Below are 16,657 nucleotides of genomic sequence, written 5' to 3' on the forward strand. Positions count from 1 at the left end.
ACAACCACGAGCGACGGATCGGACGAGTTATTCAACGCCGTCTCACAGGGCGACTTTTGCCTCCACTGCGTCACCACCGGCCACAACTTCGCCAACTGCCCGGTACGCGTATGCATGTACTGTCAACAGACCGCCCCTGGGCACGTGGACTTTGCCTGTCCCTATCGCGACGAGCGTCGTGAATCCTCTCGGTCGCAATCCCCGTCGCCCGTCGACCGCTACGAGTTGCTCTACCCCGACGAAGGAGACGGAGAGTCGTGAAGTCGAGGACGACTTCAGGTCCTAGAAGGGGGATTATGTTACAACGGTCCGGGCGTCTCGGACATGAACTTTGATCGCACCTCACCTATGCCTCACCTACGCCTCATGTTACTGATGTGGATGGACTACACGCGGATACGGTACAGCTACGGTGCGGACACCATGAGGCAGCGCCTCATTGTTACGGTCCCATAGGTAGCAGGCTTGCCTCCCCTAGTACGCACCGTTTCAGCATGGCTTCTATGTATATTAGGACCCCTGGAGAGCTGAGGATGGTCCTCAGCTCGACCTGGTTATCTATCACCTTCACCCCCGAGCTCGAGTCTCCTCTCCTGCCTGCTAGGCCCTTGCACCTGAACGTTACCACGACCCTCGAAGGTGTCGTCTTAACACTGGGGACGTTCCGTCTTTCTTCGGCTTCTTGACTGCAGCTAGCACTGCCGTTGTCCACGCGTGAGGGATTTCGCCGCTGTCGATGCAGGCTTGGAAGAGCTCGCGGAGTTTTTCGGACGGCAGTGCCAGAACGTCTCGGTAGCCTATTCCATCGAGGCCATGGGCCGAGGACAAGTTGCGCTTGCGGATGTGTGCCTTCGCATCGTCGATTTCTTCGAGCGTAAATGGCGTGGAGAAGTGACTGAGGGGGGTGGTATCCTGGGTTACTCGGGGGAGCGACTTTCCTGCCAGCTGATTGACTGCGTGCACGAACCGGTCAAACTGCGGTGGTAGGATCTCCGGCGGGTTCATACGACGGTAGAATACGGTATGACAGCTGTCGGCAGAGACCAGCGCGGGACGCAACTTGACACCCGTCAGGGAGTCTAGTATCTTCCAGAAGTGGGCGTTGGATGGCGCATGGATGAGGCTGCAAAAAGTCTCATACCGAAGGGATATGATAGGGAGACCTTGGTACCCCGACTCCGTCCAAATAACCTCTTGCATTTCGGGTGGGATGTGCAGACCATCCGCACGAGTGGAGGCCTCAGCATGTTTGTTAACCGCAGGGAGAGGGGTCCAGACCTTGAGCAGGTCATGCAGGGGAGGGGGCCCGGACGTCGGGGGCCGTGCCCAGTGAGAGGGCACCACAGGTGGCACTTGCGCTGCGTGCGCGAGGCTGGGGGGTACCGCATCTGCCAGTTCCATTGCTGAGAGTGCGAACGCGCTATCCGGGCCGCGCTGCACCATGAACCGGACTGGCGCCGCGCGAGCCTGTAGCAGTGCCGTGAGGGGGCGGAGTAGATCGGCGTGTACACATTTCCAGCCAGCGCGAGCCAACTCCGGCGCCCAGTGTGCGAGAGTGCGGATGAGATATAGCTCGCGCGTCCAGATGTGTAGTACACGAGTGGGGTCCGCTTCAACAATGGCATGGAGCGCTGACCAAAGCGCTGCTCTTGCATTGGAAGGCGGACCCGGGACGTGCGCAGACCAGTTAGACCTATGTGCAGGGCCCCAGTATGTAGCGCACGACGAGCGCGTGTCCGCAGGCACGAGAGGGTCGTGAGGCGGAGTTTTGACTGCCACATACACGTTGAGAGCGGGTCCCGCGAGCCAGGGCACGCCGTAGAAGGCGACAATCTGAGTGTCTTTGCGCTTGAGCGGGGCAAGCGTCCTCTCGAGGAGGTCATCGAGGGCTGTTGGATGAGGATTGGGCGGGAGGCCGCTACGTTGAGGCAGTTTGCGACGTCGGGGCGGTTCACTGCACGCAGCCGCGGAGGTGATCTTGATCGAAAGAACTATAGCAGCATGGTCCGACCACTGCGGCAGGTGGGGTAGGGTGTCTAGCGCGACACGTGTTGGGTCCTCCGCCAGTAGAGCGCGAGAAGCAAGAGCGAGGTCAATCACAGACGAGCCCCCCGCTTGGAAGGAGGTGTAGCGAGCACGCGCATCCAGCGGCTGCACTGAGCTTCCGTTCAGGAGCTCCAGATGGAGGGATTCGCATGTTGCCAGAATTCGCCGACCTCGAGCAGACACTACTTCATCGGGTGATGATCGCCGGAGTGTTGTATGGAGCATGCCCATCCGGGCATTGAAGTCGCCCATGACGACGAGTTGAGCGCGACGAGCCTCGACGAAAGGGAGGAGGGCCTCGTGCAGGCGTTCCTCAGCGAGAGCTGGTTGATGCGCAAGCCAGGGAGACGTAGGCGGGGGAAGGTAGACGTTGAAAAGGATGATGTCACCCACGGATACCACCATATACTCGTGCTGATTCGCAGGCGTGAGGTTCTCGCATGCTAGCGCCGTGCGATGTAGGACCGCCAGACCACCGCCGCGTTGATTGTAATGCTGCGATTCCGGGCGCGAGAGTGTGATGCATTCGTATCCATGCGGGAGCTCTAGCTGCTCATCTTGTCCCGGCCGCAGGAACGTCTCTTGCACGAGCACCACATCGTATGCACACAGGAGCGATCGGAAGGCGAATGAGCGGAGGTTGAGGGCGAAGTTCCCATGAATATTCCACGACAGTATACGGATCGTACAGCTTTTCGGTTCGTCCCTAAGTAGCGGCACAGCGCTGAGGACTTTTTCTACGGAAGACAGAATAAGGAAGATATGCCTACATCATGATGTCCGCACGCATTTTGGACATGCCATCGGTAGCGGTGTTCTTGTTTGCAACCCAAGCATCCACGAACGTCTTCGCAAGCAGGGGGCTGGGGAAGTTGATGAGGGCATACGATATATCAGGGGCGCGGGTGATGTCGCCGACGTTGTCCCAGACGCCGGGCATCGCATCCCACGCTGCCTGACCAGAAGCCTTCACCTCCCGGCGCAGGCGCACTGGATCCGAGTTCCACCTCGCAAGACCAAATCGGACGACAGAGGATGTGGGCGCGGGGTTGACATGATGGTATGGCACCCTCGACGAGGACGCAACAGGGGAAGGGGAGCGGAGCGGCGCTGGCCCGCGTTGTCTTTTGTTCGGGCGGTTGTCGTCTCCACGACGCCTTTGCGACGCTGCCGGCGGCGGCGGGCCTGCGGCATATTGCTGCTGTACGCCGAACGGGGCTGGGGCCGCCTGGAATGTGGTCATGTGGTTCCCAAACGTAGGCGGTTGGACAGCGTACTGGAACGCCGCATTAGGCGGCATAACCTGCTGCTGCTGGAACAGCCGGAAGCCGAGGGCACGAGCTCGGGCGTCTCTTCTTTCACTCGACCCTCGTCATCCACCAACACGCGCATAGGCAGTCTGAGCAGCTAGATATATGTAGCTCTCACCAGCCCGTATGTTCAATGTCTAGTATAGCATGTATGGCGTAGCTCAAAGCCTACGCACACAGACGAACTCATGATCCTTCCCGGTCGACTAATGCGTATAGACGCGACAGCGCTGCTGCGAGCCCTCCGACGTATCATCCAATACACAGGCTCTGCGTTCCATTGCCTGGCCCACGCGACCCCGGGGTCAGCCGTCGAAAGAGCACAAGCAGACCTAGCAGGGTCGCAGACGCGCTGACATCGACGCGCTCGGCATCCTGTACACGTAAGTCCCCTTCGAGAGCTACCACGCCACCCTGTGTCCCGACGCGCTCTCTGTCGCGACCGCGTGCCTCATGGGACATCGACTCCGGGGACATCGTCGCCTGCTTCCGGAAGCTGCACCGGTGCACACGTGAGAACTTCGATGCCGCAGAGTACACGGCATGCGGACGGACTGCTGGGGCACGGGAACCCCTGGCTAACATAGTTGAGGCCCGAGACGCTGCAAACACGGTCAATTGAGGCCGATACAATGTTGAGGAGCACAGCACGAACATGTCCGACACGGTGCCGGAGCTATAATGAGATATCGGGGTAAGCGCAGAGAACGCTGTGCAAAGCAGGGTCGACCTACCCTGCGTCGGATAGAACCTTGACGGCGATGAGGCTAGCCTTCTTGGCGACGCCGTAGGTGACGCCCGCAGCGGTACCACTGTGCTGACGTTAGACCATGGCATGAGATATCAAGGGGAAGACGTACGAGACGTGGGTTCCGTGGCCGTTTCCGTCGGCCCAATAAGGGCAGAGTTAAGATACTTCCTTTGCTGTAGCGAGATTCACATAGGCGCCATGTGCACGCACAGCTTACGTCGCGAAAGCGTGGCGAGAGTCACCGCGACTACCCATGCATGCCAAACGGCTCTTCAAAAGTCGGGTGTAGCATGCGCATCGATATCGTGCCATGAGGGCACATGATAAAATAGAGTGACCGCCCGCGGATACAGAACCCAGGCGCCTCACGGGCACATATTGACACCCGTCGTCATCACGTCCTGTAAGGGCTTCTCGGATTCTACCGTACAGTACAGAGTGGTGTTCAGCAATACAATACAGCACACACTTTGACCAAACGCCTCGCATGAGATCGTTCCTGCGATATCACACACATTCAAAGAGCCCCAACGACGATCATCGGCTTGTACGGCTCCTCCAGATACTTGACCTCCTCCTCGGACAGCTTGATGTCCAGCGCACCTACGATCCCGTGTCAGCCCTGTCATCGCCATGCATACGGCGAGTGCCCGCGCGTTGGCTTACCGAGGAGCTCCTCCAGGTTCGTGAGGTTCGTCGTCCCGATGATGGGCGCGGACACACCGGGCTTCGCAAAGATCCACGCGAGCGCGACTTGCGCCATCTTCACGCCTTTCTTCTTCGCGAGCTCTTCCACGCTGTTGTGCAGCAAGGATGCGGTCAGCATGCACATGGTCGCCTGGAAGTGCAACCACGTAGTACGCACCGGTCGACGACCTGCAGGTTGGCCTCGGTCTTATACCTAGCCAGGATCCTGTTCGTGGGAGTGTGAGAAACAGATGCGGGTGCCGAGGGAAGGACGAGTGTACGTACGGATCGGTGTCGCCGCGCTTGGACGACGCGGCATTCGGCCGGCTGAGCAGGCCGCGCGCGAGCGGCGACCACGGGATCGAGCCGACCCCATACATCTTCAGCGTCGGGAACATCTCGCGCTCCTCCTCGCGGTACATGAGCGAATAGTGGTTTTGCATCGAGATGAACGGCGTCAGATTGTGCGTGATCGCATAGTCTGTGGAAGCATCAGTTCTGCGGCCTTGATTGTGATAGCACGCGGAGGTCGAGCGGCGTACTCTGCATCTGGATGACTGGAACGAAGAGCAGATGTGAGGGGTTGTTGAGTGTGCTGAGTAAGGCTGGAGGACGTACACTGGTAGGCGTAGCAGGAGCTCATGCCGATGTAGCGGACGTATCCTGCCTTCACGACGTCGTGCAGAGCTTGCATCTATGAAAGTCACATAATCAGCAACGCGCGCGCCGTACAGTCGCTACCTCGAGCTGTCGGCGCTTACCGTCTCCTCAATCGGCGTAGTATAGTCGAAGCGATGGCACTGGAGGACATCGATGTACTCGAGCTGCAGGCGCTTCAAGCTCGCTTTCACGGAGTCGAAGATGTGCTTGCGGCTCAGCCCCTTCTGGTTGATGATGCTCTCCGCGGCCGCGGGGTTCAATACCGTGTTCGTGCCATAGTTGGGCCCTACCGGACAGTAGACCTGCCACGCAGAACGCGCCCCGTCAGACGAGATTATGGTCGGCGTGATGACCGGTGTACTCGCCTTGGTCAGGATAACGAGCTCCTCGCGGGGGAGGTTGAGCTTCTTGATCGCATTTCCGAGGATGACCTCCGAGAGACCGTTCGAGTAGACCTGGAGCAGAACACGAGATCAGGATGATCTGCCACGACAATCAACACACAACTCACGTTGGCTGTATCGAACGTCGTGATACCATGCTCGTACCTGAATGAACATTAGGGTGCGGCGATAGGATGATGGACCTGTAGACATACGCAAACTTGATATGCTTGATGCCCTCCTCCTCACCCAGGAGCCAGTCCTGCCAACCGGGGTCGCCGTACGACATGCAGCCCAAGATGATCTTGGACACTTTCAAGCCCGAGTTCCCGAGACGAACTAGACAGCAGAGAATCACTCTTCGTCCGAGTACCGCATGCAATGTACACTCACCATACTCCATCTTAGGTGCCATATCTGTGAGTTTCGACAACGTACTGCGATGTGAAGGGAAGATGATACGTTCGGTGAGTGCAATCGCTCAAGGAACAGGCCTTATATACTCAGCCAAGGGACACCTTGAGAGAACAACAACGGTGATAGCGCATAGCACATCGGCAGGACTAGGTGACGGTCCCGTGCTCATGGCTTACCTTGACTTGCTGATCTTCGAGCTTCTCATAGTCAGGCGGAGCGCGGCGGATCTACGGATACCGCAGACAGCTCCGATATAGTGGAATGCGCGCCGCCTGCCAGTGCATTGCCAAGGGCGCGGCGGACGCGTGTTCTGGGATATGTACGTTGCACGGTGACGGTGTTGATATCGATGTTTCAAGTCGTGTTCTCACAATGTTGGCAGGAGCAAACGGCAAGGCCAGGAGCCAAATCTCCGGATAATGTCCATGTCTATATCGCAGGGCAAGAGCCTCGCATCTTCGAAGGAGGTTGCACACCAAACCAGTGCTCGTGTGGCTGTAGCATTTGGTGAGTCTAATAGACCTGAGAGCATCCTGCGGTGCTCACCTGTTGAAACTTACTGACCCCGCTGCACGGCACTACACCGTATTGCGTAAAATTCCGGCTGTGCTGCATACGCACGTACATGATCTCCTCGCAGTGGTCATGAGCACATTCAGCTAAGACATGACCATCGTGGGATAGGACGTGAGGGCATATACGAGGCTTAACCTGGTCCTCTACAGGGAGGCATAGCAGGAGGAGTCAACAACTGATTGCAGAACGAGATCATGCCTAGACGAAACAGGCTGTGCCAGACTCAACCGTCGAACATCGTGCCGTCCATGCGCACACCCATGTTCTGCTTTATGTCCATTCCCAGAAGCTTCATCTTCCCAGCCTGTGGACATGCACGTGTGAGCACGTCTGCTGCGACGAACTCGGGAAAGAAACGACGCACCTCTATTCGCTCGTTCTGAACCCGCCGGAGCTCCATGAGCTGCTCTTTGCTCATGTACGTATCGCGTTCGACCGCACGACGCTTGTGTGTGCTTTGGTGTGCGCGCATGTCCGCGGTGGGGTCGTATGAGTCGCTTGCGGGTGGCAGGTACTCGCCCGCACGCAGCGCGGCCATTCGGCGCTCGTACTCCTCCATGTGATAGAACTTCTCGTGTGGGAGCGTAGCTAAGTGACGATGCAGATCAGCATTGGCGGGGAGGGACATGGTAAGGACGCAGTGGAACGTACCAGTATTGTAGTCTTCCACAAACCGCGCGAACTCCTTCTTCGTCTGCTCCTTCGAAGTGGTCTCGGGATTGATCTTGCGCTCCTCTACCAGCCATGCTCGGAACTCTTGTTCCTTGTTATACAAACTGCAGGCAGGTGAGACAACGGCATGGACAAGGCAACCGATATACATACTCGGATTCGTTGATGATTCCGTACTTTCCCCACTGGTGACTGACGGCAGCGCTGTTTTTCTGCTTCTATGAGAGACTCTATCAGCAAGAGCCGCGCCCTGTAATAGTCGGTACGCACCTTCTTCTCCTTCTTGCTCTTCTTCCTCTCTTTCCTCTCCCGCTCCTTGCTCCCGCTCCGTTTCTTCTGTTTCTCCTTCCTCCGCTTGCGCCGCTTGTACTCCGAGTCGTCCGAATCCGAGCCAGAGCCAGACGAGGACCGCGAGCGCCGCCTCCTCTCGCGCGACCGGTCTCGCCGCGGTCTGCGCTCGCTGTCCCGCGACCGCGAACGGGACGCGGACCTGCCTCTCCTCCGTTCGTGTCTTTCCCGGCCGCTGTCTCTCTTGTGTGATGGTGAGACCGACCTCGACGGGGACCTGCGATTCCGTGGGCTGCGCGAGCGCCGCCGGGGTGATCTTGACCTTGACCGGTCGCGTCTGCGGGAGTGTGGGGAAGGAGACCGGGCGTCGCGCCGCGAGTCGTCGTGCGTTGTTCTATCCCTGGAGCGGTCGCGATCTCGGGCACGGTCTCTTGCGGGTGGGCGCTCCATATGCAGACAGTTTTAAAGAGGAGGGTTGGACGTTGATAATGGAGAACGCTCGGGTGAGATGGTGGTGGTACAAAGCCAGGGAGAAGTGTGTAAGCGCCCGGTGGAGAAGAGCACGAGTCCATGAACATTGAACCTGCATTGAACGCTACTATAGTATAAAACGAAGTTCACCTCTTCACTGTCCGAGGCATGTATAACATGTATCAGCTTCCTGCGGCATTCAGCATACGTTGGTCTTCCTCACTCGGGGAGGTTTGTCGATCGCTCAAAGGGGGTAAAAGTGTGCGGCCAAAAGATTGGCCAACGCCGGGATCGAACCGACGACCTTGGCGTTATTAGCACCACGCTCTAACCAACTGAGCTAGTCGGCCAATATGGTGTGGACTGCTGGTGCATTTATTCGAAAATTACCACCTAGATCAGTGAATATAGCAGCGATCGCGAAACCCTCCGGGCGAACCGATTTTAATTACCAGAACTTCATATAGCGTAGTACCAGCTAGGAGACAGACTATGCAAAACATTGATTACATGTACAGAAGCAGAGCGAAAAGCTGGGATGCGAGAGCGAAGAATAGCGTGGGCAGCGAAAGAGCGTGCATGATAAAACTTGACGATGCGCACGAAAGCGTCAGAATATTGAGGACACATCGTGGCTCGTTAAGCGGGGGGCGAATCCTACGTTCGAAAACAATGCTGCGAAGCGCATGTGGCCACGGTCCGAAGCTCACGGCCAGAAAGGCAAGCATGGGGGATGTATACGCCATGAGATGGGCGATCTAAAAAGCCGTTTTGCGGCGCATCGAAGTTTTTGCCATGTGCCAACTGCCCTCTCAGCTGAGCGAAATATCAGTCGGTTGCTCGAGGTGAACGCGCATCGAATCAGAACTCACGTTGGGGGGAGTGCGGAGCTGCGGCCGCGTATGTGCCAGGGGCCCACCTGAGTCCGCGTTTGTCGTGGAAGTCGTCGCCGAATATGCGGAGAACAGACGATGCGATGCTGATGTGGCTGATTGCATCGTAGTCAATACTGACCACGGACTCTTCGTGCGGCTGCCAGTCCGCGGGCGCTCGCTCTCGTGCATCGTGGATAATTCTGTAACGTGTGAGTAAGTAATATTGAAGTGACGTGCGCGAGTGACCTACTGCATTATCATGTCCCGCTCCTTGTACAGCTCAACAGGGCTCGGGATCGTCTCGGCGGTGAGATGGTCCGCGACCTCAAACCACAAGTCCACCAACGGGAGGAACTCGGCGGTGTGGTCCACGTTGTGCCCGAAGATATCCATCTCCATGATGAGTGCGAGGTCACCACGAATGGGGGGATCGTCATCGCCCGGAGTGGTGGGTATATCGTCAGGATCTGAATCCTCATGAAGGTCGCTGCCTTCCAGGAGGGAATCGGCGTCGTCATTGACTATACGATGACGGTCAGTTTCCGAGGGAGCTCGATCTTCCGCAACATAGCCCAACGGTGGTGATGGGGGATCACTCTGTCCTGAGTCATCGCCATACCCGTCCACGTTGCCTGCCGGACCACGCTTTTCGCGCAAAAAGGCGTTTATACGCCTATAGTCCGGCATGAAACGGCTCTCGATGGTCATCGACTCTGGTACGCTGAGTATGGGCGCGCACGAATCGTCGTATCTGATCGCTTTGCGGCGTATGCGGACTGTGAGGTTGTTCATGATCCAGAAGTAGCAGTTCGGAAATGGAAAAGGGGATTCGGGCGAGATGGGAGGGCGTCCTGCGGGGTGAGCGGTATTGGGGTAGATTGGTATGACCATGTCGGAGGTGATGCCCTCTTCTGGTTCCTCGAAACGTAGCGTGGTAGCAATGGGGGATACTTCGTAGCGGAACCACGGCTTCTGTGGTGTAGACATGTCTTGAGCCTATAGCGAGTGAGTCCCTCTAGCCCACATAGACAACGGCTTGACTCACAGTGCGAAGATATACAAGATACTTCTTGGGCTTCATGGCTTGTGCTGCAGCCAATGCGATCGGGTCGTCATAGTGCTTAACCATCCCCACCGGATCCATCTGGATGACGGCAAACCGCTGAGGAAGAGGACAGAAGAACTTCATCCTGCTTCGGTGACGGTGTGTACCAGCGAATGCGAAGTAGAGCCAGGAGGGCCGCGGTAGAAAGTCGGCGGGAGGAGCTCTGGTTCAGTGGTGACCGGTAACGGAAAGCGCACACAGGGCAACGAATGAGGCGCCCACACCTCAGCCACCATTGTTTATTTACGTCTGCTTGCGAGTGTGGAGGCACCCTCTCACGCGATCAAGCAGAAGCGCCCACAGCCTGTTTTGCGACAAACCTGAACACTCCTACACTGACTTTTACAGCTGTTCTTAGGTCGATAGACCCCTGTGGAAAGTCAAACAGAGAGGTATCTGCTCCCAAACGACGCGGCGGTCAGCAGGTTGCAAGCACCGCGAAGAGGTACATCCCCATCGTCGCACAAAACCGCTGTCCGTGATTATATTTTCCACGGGCCTATCGATCTGAAAACAACTGCATAAATGGCTGCTCCTCAAACTTGATACAAATTATGGAATGGTGCGCACATATCGCCGATCGACGAACAATCCTCGGCCGCGGCTGGACCATGGCTCACTCTGTCATTGGACGGGAGCCTGAGTCTGTAGCTGACTACCGCAGCCCATCCTCACGCGCACGAGGAATCCGAGTCCAAACCTTACCGCAAGGTCACATTGGCCCATCGATAGTATCACTGCGGGAAAATCACGACTGCCTGCTCAGGATCTTTTAAGATACACACAACTCCAAATCTCATCGGATCGTCCTCGTCCCTCCAGTATGTCCACCTCGTCCACATGTCCCAGCTGCAATACGCCCAACCACGCCTCTCACATTCCCAACCCCCATGCGACGAAGTATCATCCTGGCGATATATGTGCTATCCATGAACATGTTTCAACGGCGGTCTATCATTTCTTTGAAGCTAGCAATAAGGTCCCTGGCAGTCGCGCATTCTCATCGACGATAACCTGGGGATCGTTCAGCTCCTTGGGGAAATGGTCCAAAAAAGAGCCAGTGGACGCCAGGCCGGGCATAATCCTGGACGAAACGGACATCCCCCCGCCGCCGACCGGTGTGCGGGTATGCCTATCGGCGACGCTTGACGGCGAGACCCGCGACAACGTCCTCCCGAAAATTCTTCAGCTCATATGCGTTCCCCTATCACCTCACGCTCTCGCACGCCAAGGGAGGATGCACTATCACACCATCCCCGAATGGCCCATAGAGGGCGCCTGGCTCATTGCGAGTCCATTCGTCTCGCACGGGCGTGTCGACGGCAGGTGGGAGGACAGACGTCCGCAGGGATCCCCCGAAGGATCTTTCAAACTCAGTCCCCAGGACACTGCCTCTCTCATCCGGCTTTGCAATCGAAAGCTATCGCAATGGGAGGCTGCCTGTTTGGCTGATGAGAACCTCGCCGATAAATCCTGGAAAGCGTATAAGGTAAGCTTTAAGTTCCGGTGTTTGGCAAGATGTCTCAGTTAACCGTGGAGCTGAGCCACCTTTCCCTCAGGAATCGTTGCAAAATTCCATCCAGGGGCGAGAGCGCCGTTCTCAGGTGAGCACGTATCCTTGTCGCACTGGAGTCGCCCGGCCCGTGCTTACAGTAGTGTCAAAACTCGAATGCTGCAGGACGCCGCACCACGGGCTGACGCAGGGCCCTCTCGAAGCCCCCACGAGAATTTCTATCCTGCCCGAGCTGAGCCAGCGAAGCAGCTTGTAACGTTCAAATGGCTGACCAAGAAACACGGCAAAAAGGTACGTATACCGCCAGGACTTGACTCCCGCCGGCGCACCATGCAGCGGCTATATGCTTACCGCGCACCCTCCAGGGATTGAAGGGTGCTAAACGCGCTGCAACTGCTGCGTCAGTAGCACCCCAAGTCTCGGTGGCACAGGCTACTTTGGTAAGTTGTACCCCCGACCGTGTTTGACGGACCACTAACCATTATCTTCTTCGCGAACATTTAGGAGACGGCAGATGCTACGAGAGCGCCTTCGCCTGCGGCCAGTACGCAGTCCAAGCCGAAGCACAGCCCGCGCAACGCATTGCGCAAGCTCTTCTTGGTTTCGAAGTCCACGCTGAACCTCCCGGGGTGATGCACGAATGCCATGCCCGCCGGAGGAGCAAGGGATCGACAACAAAGCAGGCTCGAGGGACTGCGTGTGCCGCGAAGAGGAGTATTTCGGAACCAGGTGTAACAGAAAACAGATGACACGCCTAGAGACTGGTGTGTGGGGATAAGTACGGGGATATGCGGTCGGTACTGCACGTATGCACACAGTCACTCGGGATAGCAGGAATGGATGCCAAATTTCCAGAGGAAAGCTTCTCCGCCCGCGCACAGACCCTTCCCAAGCAATCGCGGGACGGGCAATGGTGATGTGCCCATCCCTATGCGCCTCCCTCAGCGCGGGCGCGATGCGAGTAGAAATCGCCACCAGGGAGTCGCGACACGAACCTACCGCAGCCGGCCGCCGACCCCACGCAATGTGAGCAATGTTCATGTCTCAACCCGATCTCAGACTTCGATGAGACGGCAAGGACTCGTATAGAAACACCAACGACCGCAACGCGTAATATGCTCATACAACTCGATGGAATTCCCAGTACGAGGTTAGCGGCATGAATGCGAGTCCGTAACAGGCAGCGAAGAAGGTTGGACCAGTCCGAACATATCAGAAACACCAAGCGGCAAGGCGTCCACAAAACCCAACTCGTGTATGGAAGACAGAACGAATGGACGGCACATGGCGGCTCCCAAGCGTACATGTAGTAAACCCCACACGAGACAACATTATCCCGATCGGCGGCCCTCATCACGCCCAAGCGTGCTGCCCGGCCGCCCGTCGTCCGAGCTCGCGCGCGGGAACAGCTCCCCGTCCGTCTCCGGGTTCCAGTTCGCGAGCGTGAGCGACAGGCGTGTCGGCCTCCGCTCCGAAACGCTCTCGCCCTCGCCGGCAGCGGCGGCGTCGCCAAATGAGTCCCGCGACGCGCGCTCCTCGCGTGGGGTGGGGGGCAATACTGGGAACGGGTAACTCACCGCAGTGCCAACGGACGCCTCGGAGCCCGACGGGCGGTGCGCACCGAGGTAGGCGGGCGTGAGCGGCGTCATGGGCGTTATGGGCCGCACCGTTGGGGACACGGGAGAGGTCGTGCGTAGCAGGTTGGGAGTGGATGTGTTTTGGTTCGGGGATGGTAGGGGCGCGGTGTATGCGGTCATTGCAGAGAATGCGGAAAACGATTGTGGGCGGGTGGGAGGAGGGGAGGCCCCGGGAGATGAGCAGTAAGAGGGAGTGGACGACGGCCGGCCAACAAGGCCATACTGATATGGTTTCGGCTCCAGACCAGGGGGCGGCGGCGAACCTTTGGTGTAGCGTGGGCGCGGAGAGTATACAGCAGACTCGTTCTCGCGCATTTGAGGACCAGCATAGCGCTCTCGCCAGCTTTCTCGCTTGCGCCTGGAGTCGATTGCCGGGATTAGTAGAAGCAGCTGACGGGACTGAGAAAACACACCAGAAGAACCACATAAGCGCAACTATGCCTATCAGCCCAAAGAACCCTCCTAGCACACCCCCGACGATAGGGCCAACATCGTCTGTTGAGACGCTCTGCGGATGATTATGGCCATCGTCTCCCACCAGCGTGGTGGGAAGGAATACAGGAGTGGCAGGTAGAGTCGACGTCGAAGTCATGTATGTCACAAAAACAGACCCGTCCAAAAGAGTGGAAGAGACCGCAGAGACGATAACAGTAGGTGGAGGCGTCGATAAGCTGACTACTACGGGGCCGGTTGGGTACGTCGGTTGAGAGGCGGGGGACGAAGACGAAGGCGGCGGTGGAGGCGGAGACGGTGGAGTCGGCGGAGGATTGGACGAACCATCGTCGCCGACGGTAGCGCAAGAGGAGAAAAGAGTTGCGGTGGGTAGGGATTGGGTGATGGGGATGGTGAGCACTATCGGGACCTGGATGGTGTTCACTTCGCCCTCTGTGGTGGAAGTACAGGCGTCAGATTTCGGCTCACTGCCCCCATCGAGCGCACACTGCGGATGACTGAGCCATAGCATACGCTAGCATACGGCGAAAGCACGCGAATGGTCCGAGGTGTTTGCGTACAGTCTCCTCCCAGAAAGACGACGTACCATCAACTGTGCTCACGATCTCCACCGTCGTCGAGGAAAGGCATGTCGTGCCATTTGCAGAGTTGACCGAGGATACGAGGCAGGATGTGGAGGAGATTGTCGTTACATCCGGAGGATCCGTGGTGAGGCTCTCGGAAAACGTCGTCGTGACGCTACTTGTCGTCAGCAGCTCATATTCGGTCAACGTCGGCGTCGGGGTGCATGCCATCCACGAGAGCACGGGGTCCCTCGAGCGAGCAGACGAAGGAGATGGCGGCGGGGAGAGAAAAGCAATTTGCGGGCTTGGTTCCCCGAGCGCGCCAGATGGCAGCAGTTGCGCCCGCCGCGAGGTTCCGAAGTCTCGTCCTCGTTGCTACTATAGGCTCCTATCGCGCTATGATTGGCACGTCGACCGAAAAAGCAAGCAGATAGTGCATTATGAGTAGATGAGCAGGGGCGTGGTGGTGGTTGGGGGCAGAAATGTGGACGACGCCGGCGGAACGCACGCCCCGGCCATGTGCCCGTCGGCTGCTCTCGCGGCCTGATCATCGACCACCACCAGCCCCTCGCCATCCACACCGGGAAGGACCTGTCTCGAGATGTGGTAAGTCTTCATAAAGCATAATGCCATCGCTGCAAGGGCCCGGGCGCGATCGAGGGGAAGACTCCGCTCTGCTCGCCCGGTTCTTCGTACGGTCTGCCTTCCCATCGCTCGCGAACACTCACTCATCCAGGCACACTATGTCTCCGTACATCCCAGCAAACACGTCCTGAACGCGCAAGTCTCCATTCGCGCTCCATGTTGCAAACAATGGTTTGACTGCGCCGAATGTCACGCGGAGACGCAGGATCACCTGCTGAAGAAGACGGTGGAGATGCACTTCCTCTGCAAGAAATGCAAAAAGGCATTCCGCAAAGACATGTCCAACTACGAGGAGAGCGACGAGTTCTGTCCACATTGCGATAATCACTACGTGAGTCCTTTGCATGTGCAATCGTGGAACGTCCACGCAAGCCGTCGTAGGTCATCGAGGCCAAGACTCCCCAAGCAGTCCTCGGCGTAGAAGGAGATGATCCTCGAATCAACGCGCGGTGAGTGCTGTTTCGCATGCGTATAAGCGTAGTGGGCACTAACGGCCCGTTCAGCATGCTCAAGGACGAGCGCGTCAAGGAAGATCCTGCTCGATCCCTGTTCGCACAGGACTTCACGGAACGTATGGGCTAACCCCTTGGGACCTTTTTCTACTGGTACGCAGAGTAAATCGCCTAGATCGTGAAGTGCTATTCCATTGACGAATGTCTCCTAGTGCAGTATCATGTTTGCCATGCCGTCGCTGTCTGGCCCGCAATATAATAATGTCATCGTCGTTGTGCCGTGCTTTACGAATGCCGCCTGGACCTGTGCGCGCATCAAGCCAACCTTTGATGACACCAGTCTGTATCGGCAAGGCAAGCTGGAGCGGACTTGAAGATGTGCAGACGGTCTCTGTGCGGGCGAGGGCTCTTGGATGCATGCACAATCAATATCCTAAGGTACCGGTGCGTCGACGTCGGTGCACGTATTCACTGATTGCTCATTCGTCAAGGTCCTGGAGAACCTCGCTGACATCCGTGATGTTCGCTATAGATGTTCACTACTCGATCTGACGCTTTTGAACGGATTCCGGGTAGGCGCTCTTCTTACCCGTAGGCACTGGTTCGACGTCAAGGCGCATTGGTCAGAGGACGATATCTCGAGTCCGATCGCACTTCACGCATTGCACAGAACCGTCTCAGCATGATGCACGCTGCAGGCTTCCGGACGTGCGCGCTGTCTCGCAGTACTTGTGATTGAAATGCCGCCAACATCTTCTAGCCAGGATCGCCTGGCTCGACTCCTCATGCCCACCAAAACGGTCCAAATGATCTAAGCTGGTCTTAGGTACCCGTCGACAAGACATAGTAGTGGCGCGACTGATTGCTTCTCACACACCAGGGGAGGGGCCCCGCAAAGACGTAAAGGCGGGGATGGATATCCACCGACCGCAGTGACCATTTATCAACAATGAGAGCGAGGGGCGACTGCGAAGCGAGTATCTGCGTATCATACATGCTCTTCTGTCTCTGATGAGACACTGTTCTTCGTGTGTCAAGGTGATGAACGGCTTACCTGAACTGCTGGGCAACATACCCCGTTCACGACGGGCCAACATGCAGTCACGAACTCCTTGTAGTGCGTCATAGGTGTCTGCGACGATGTATCAAGTCA

General features: G+C 57.4%; 6 protein-coding genes and 1 non-coding gene across 7 annotated transcripts; 2 read left to right on the top strand and 5 right to left on the bottom strand.

Annotated features, from left to right (window-relative positions):
- Positions 1-4,624: 4,624 nt before the first annotated feature.
- On the bottom strand, positions 4,625-6,240 carry TRAVEDRAFT_132238 (Aldo/keto reductase; the record flags this gene model as incomplete). Its single annotated transcript, XM_008044950.1, has 9 exons — positions 4,625-4,710; positions 4,774-4,904; positions 4,973-5,020; positions 5,080-5,292; positions 5,415-5,488; positions 5,556-5,756; positions 5,808-5,909; positions 5,966-6,002; positions 6,053-6,240. The coding sequence occupies 9 exons, from the start codon at positions 6,238-6,240 to the stop codon at positions 4,625-4,627; spliced, it is 1,080 nt and encodes a 359-aa protein (XP_008043141.1).
- An 813-nt stretch (positions 6,241-7,053) lies between these two features.
- Positions 7,054-8,304, bottom strand: TRAVEDRAFT_173503 (uncharacterized protein; the record flags this gene model as incomplete). Its single annotated transcript, XM_008044951.1, has 5 exons — positions 7,773-8,304; positions 7,656-7,720; positions 7,482-7,606; positions 7,195-7,418; positions 7,054-7,134 (listed from the first exon to the last, which is right to left on the bottom strand). Exons 1-5 carry the CDS (start codon positions 8,238-8,240, stop codon positions 7,054-7,056), a joined length of 963 nt encoding a protein of 320 aa, XP_008043142.1. The 5' UTR covers positions 8,241-8,304.
- A 233-nt stretch (positions 8,305-8,537) lies between these two features.
- TRAVEDRAFT_t189 lies at positions 8,538-8,611 on the bottom strand. The gene has a single exon. It is a non-coding gene; the product is annotated as a tRNA-Ile (tRNA).
- Positions 8,612-9,382: 771 nt separating this feature from the next.
- TRAVEDRAFT_132446 (uncharacterized protein) lies at positions 9,383-10,325 on the bottom strand (the record flags this gene model as incomplete). Its single annotated transcript, XM_008044952.1, has 2 exons — positions 9,383-10,132; positions 10,182-10,325. 2 exons carry the CDS (start codon positions 10,323-10,325, stop codon positions 9,383-9,385), a joined length of 894 nt encoding a protein of 297 aa, XP_008043143.1.
- Positions 10,326-11,064: 739 nt separating this feature from the next.
- TRAVEDRAFT_52010 (uncharacterized protein) lies at positions 11,065-12,387 on the top strand (the record flags this gene model as incomplete). The annotated part of the gene is made up of 5 exons (XM_008044610.1): positions 11,065-11,730; positions 11,801-11,845; positions 11,920-12,045; positions 12,120-12,194; positions 12,259-12,387. 5 exons carry the CDS (start codon positions 11,065-11,067, stop codon positions 12,385-12,387), a joined length of 1,041 nt encoding a protein of 346 aa, XP_008042801.1.
- A 435-nt stretch (positions 12,388-12,822) lies between these two features.
- Positions 12,823-14,862, bottom strand: TRAVEDRAFT_31306 (uncharacterized protein). The gene is made up of 3 exons (XM_008044444.1): positions 14,431-14,862; positions 13,805-14,331; positions 12,823-13,749 (listed from the first exon to the last, which is right to left on the bottom strand). Exons 1-3 carry the CDS (start codon positions 14,431-14,433, stop codon positions 13,086-13,088), a joined length of 1,194 nt encoding a protein of 397 aa, XP_008042635.1. The 5' UTR covers positions 14,434-14,862; the 3' UTR covers positions 12,823-13,085.
- A 171-nt stretch (positions 14,863-15,033) lies between these two features.
- On the top strand, positions 15,034-15,860 carry TRAVEDRAFT_74427 (uncharacterized protein; the record flags this gene model as incomplete). The annotated part of the gene is made up of 5 exons (XM_008044953.1): positions 15,034-15,099; positions 15,144-15,383; positions 15,434-15,501; positions 15,556-15,657; positions 15,717-15,860. The coding sequence occupies 4 exons, from the start codon at positions 15,034-15,036 to the stop codon at positions 15,632-15,634; spliced, it is 453 nt and encodes a 150-aa protein (XP_008043144.1). The 3' UTR covers positions 15,635-15,657; positions 15,717-15,860.
- Positions 15,861-16,657: the final 797 nt, after the last annotated feature.

The sequence above is a fragment of the Trametes versicolor genome (genome assembly GCF_000271585.1).
Source record: "Trametes versicolor FP-101664 SS1 unplaced genomic scaffold TRAVEscaffold_11, whole genome shotgun sequence".
In the NCBI taxonomy this organism is placed as follows: domain Eukaryota; kingdom Fungi; phylum Basidiomycota; class Agaricomycetes; order Polyporales; family Polyporaceae; genus Trametes; species Trametes versicolor.

Bases quoted from the DNA above. Each gene is read 5' to 3' on its own strand.
- TRAVEDRAFT_31306 (XM_008044444.1), bottom strand. The intron at 13,750-13,804 runs GTGTGTTTTCTC...AATCGACTCCAG, and splicing joins GCGCTTATGTGGTTCTTCTG to GCGCAAGCGAGAAAGCTGGC.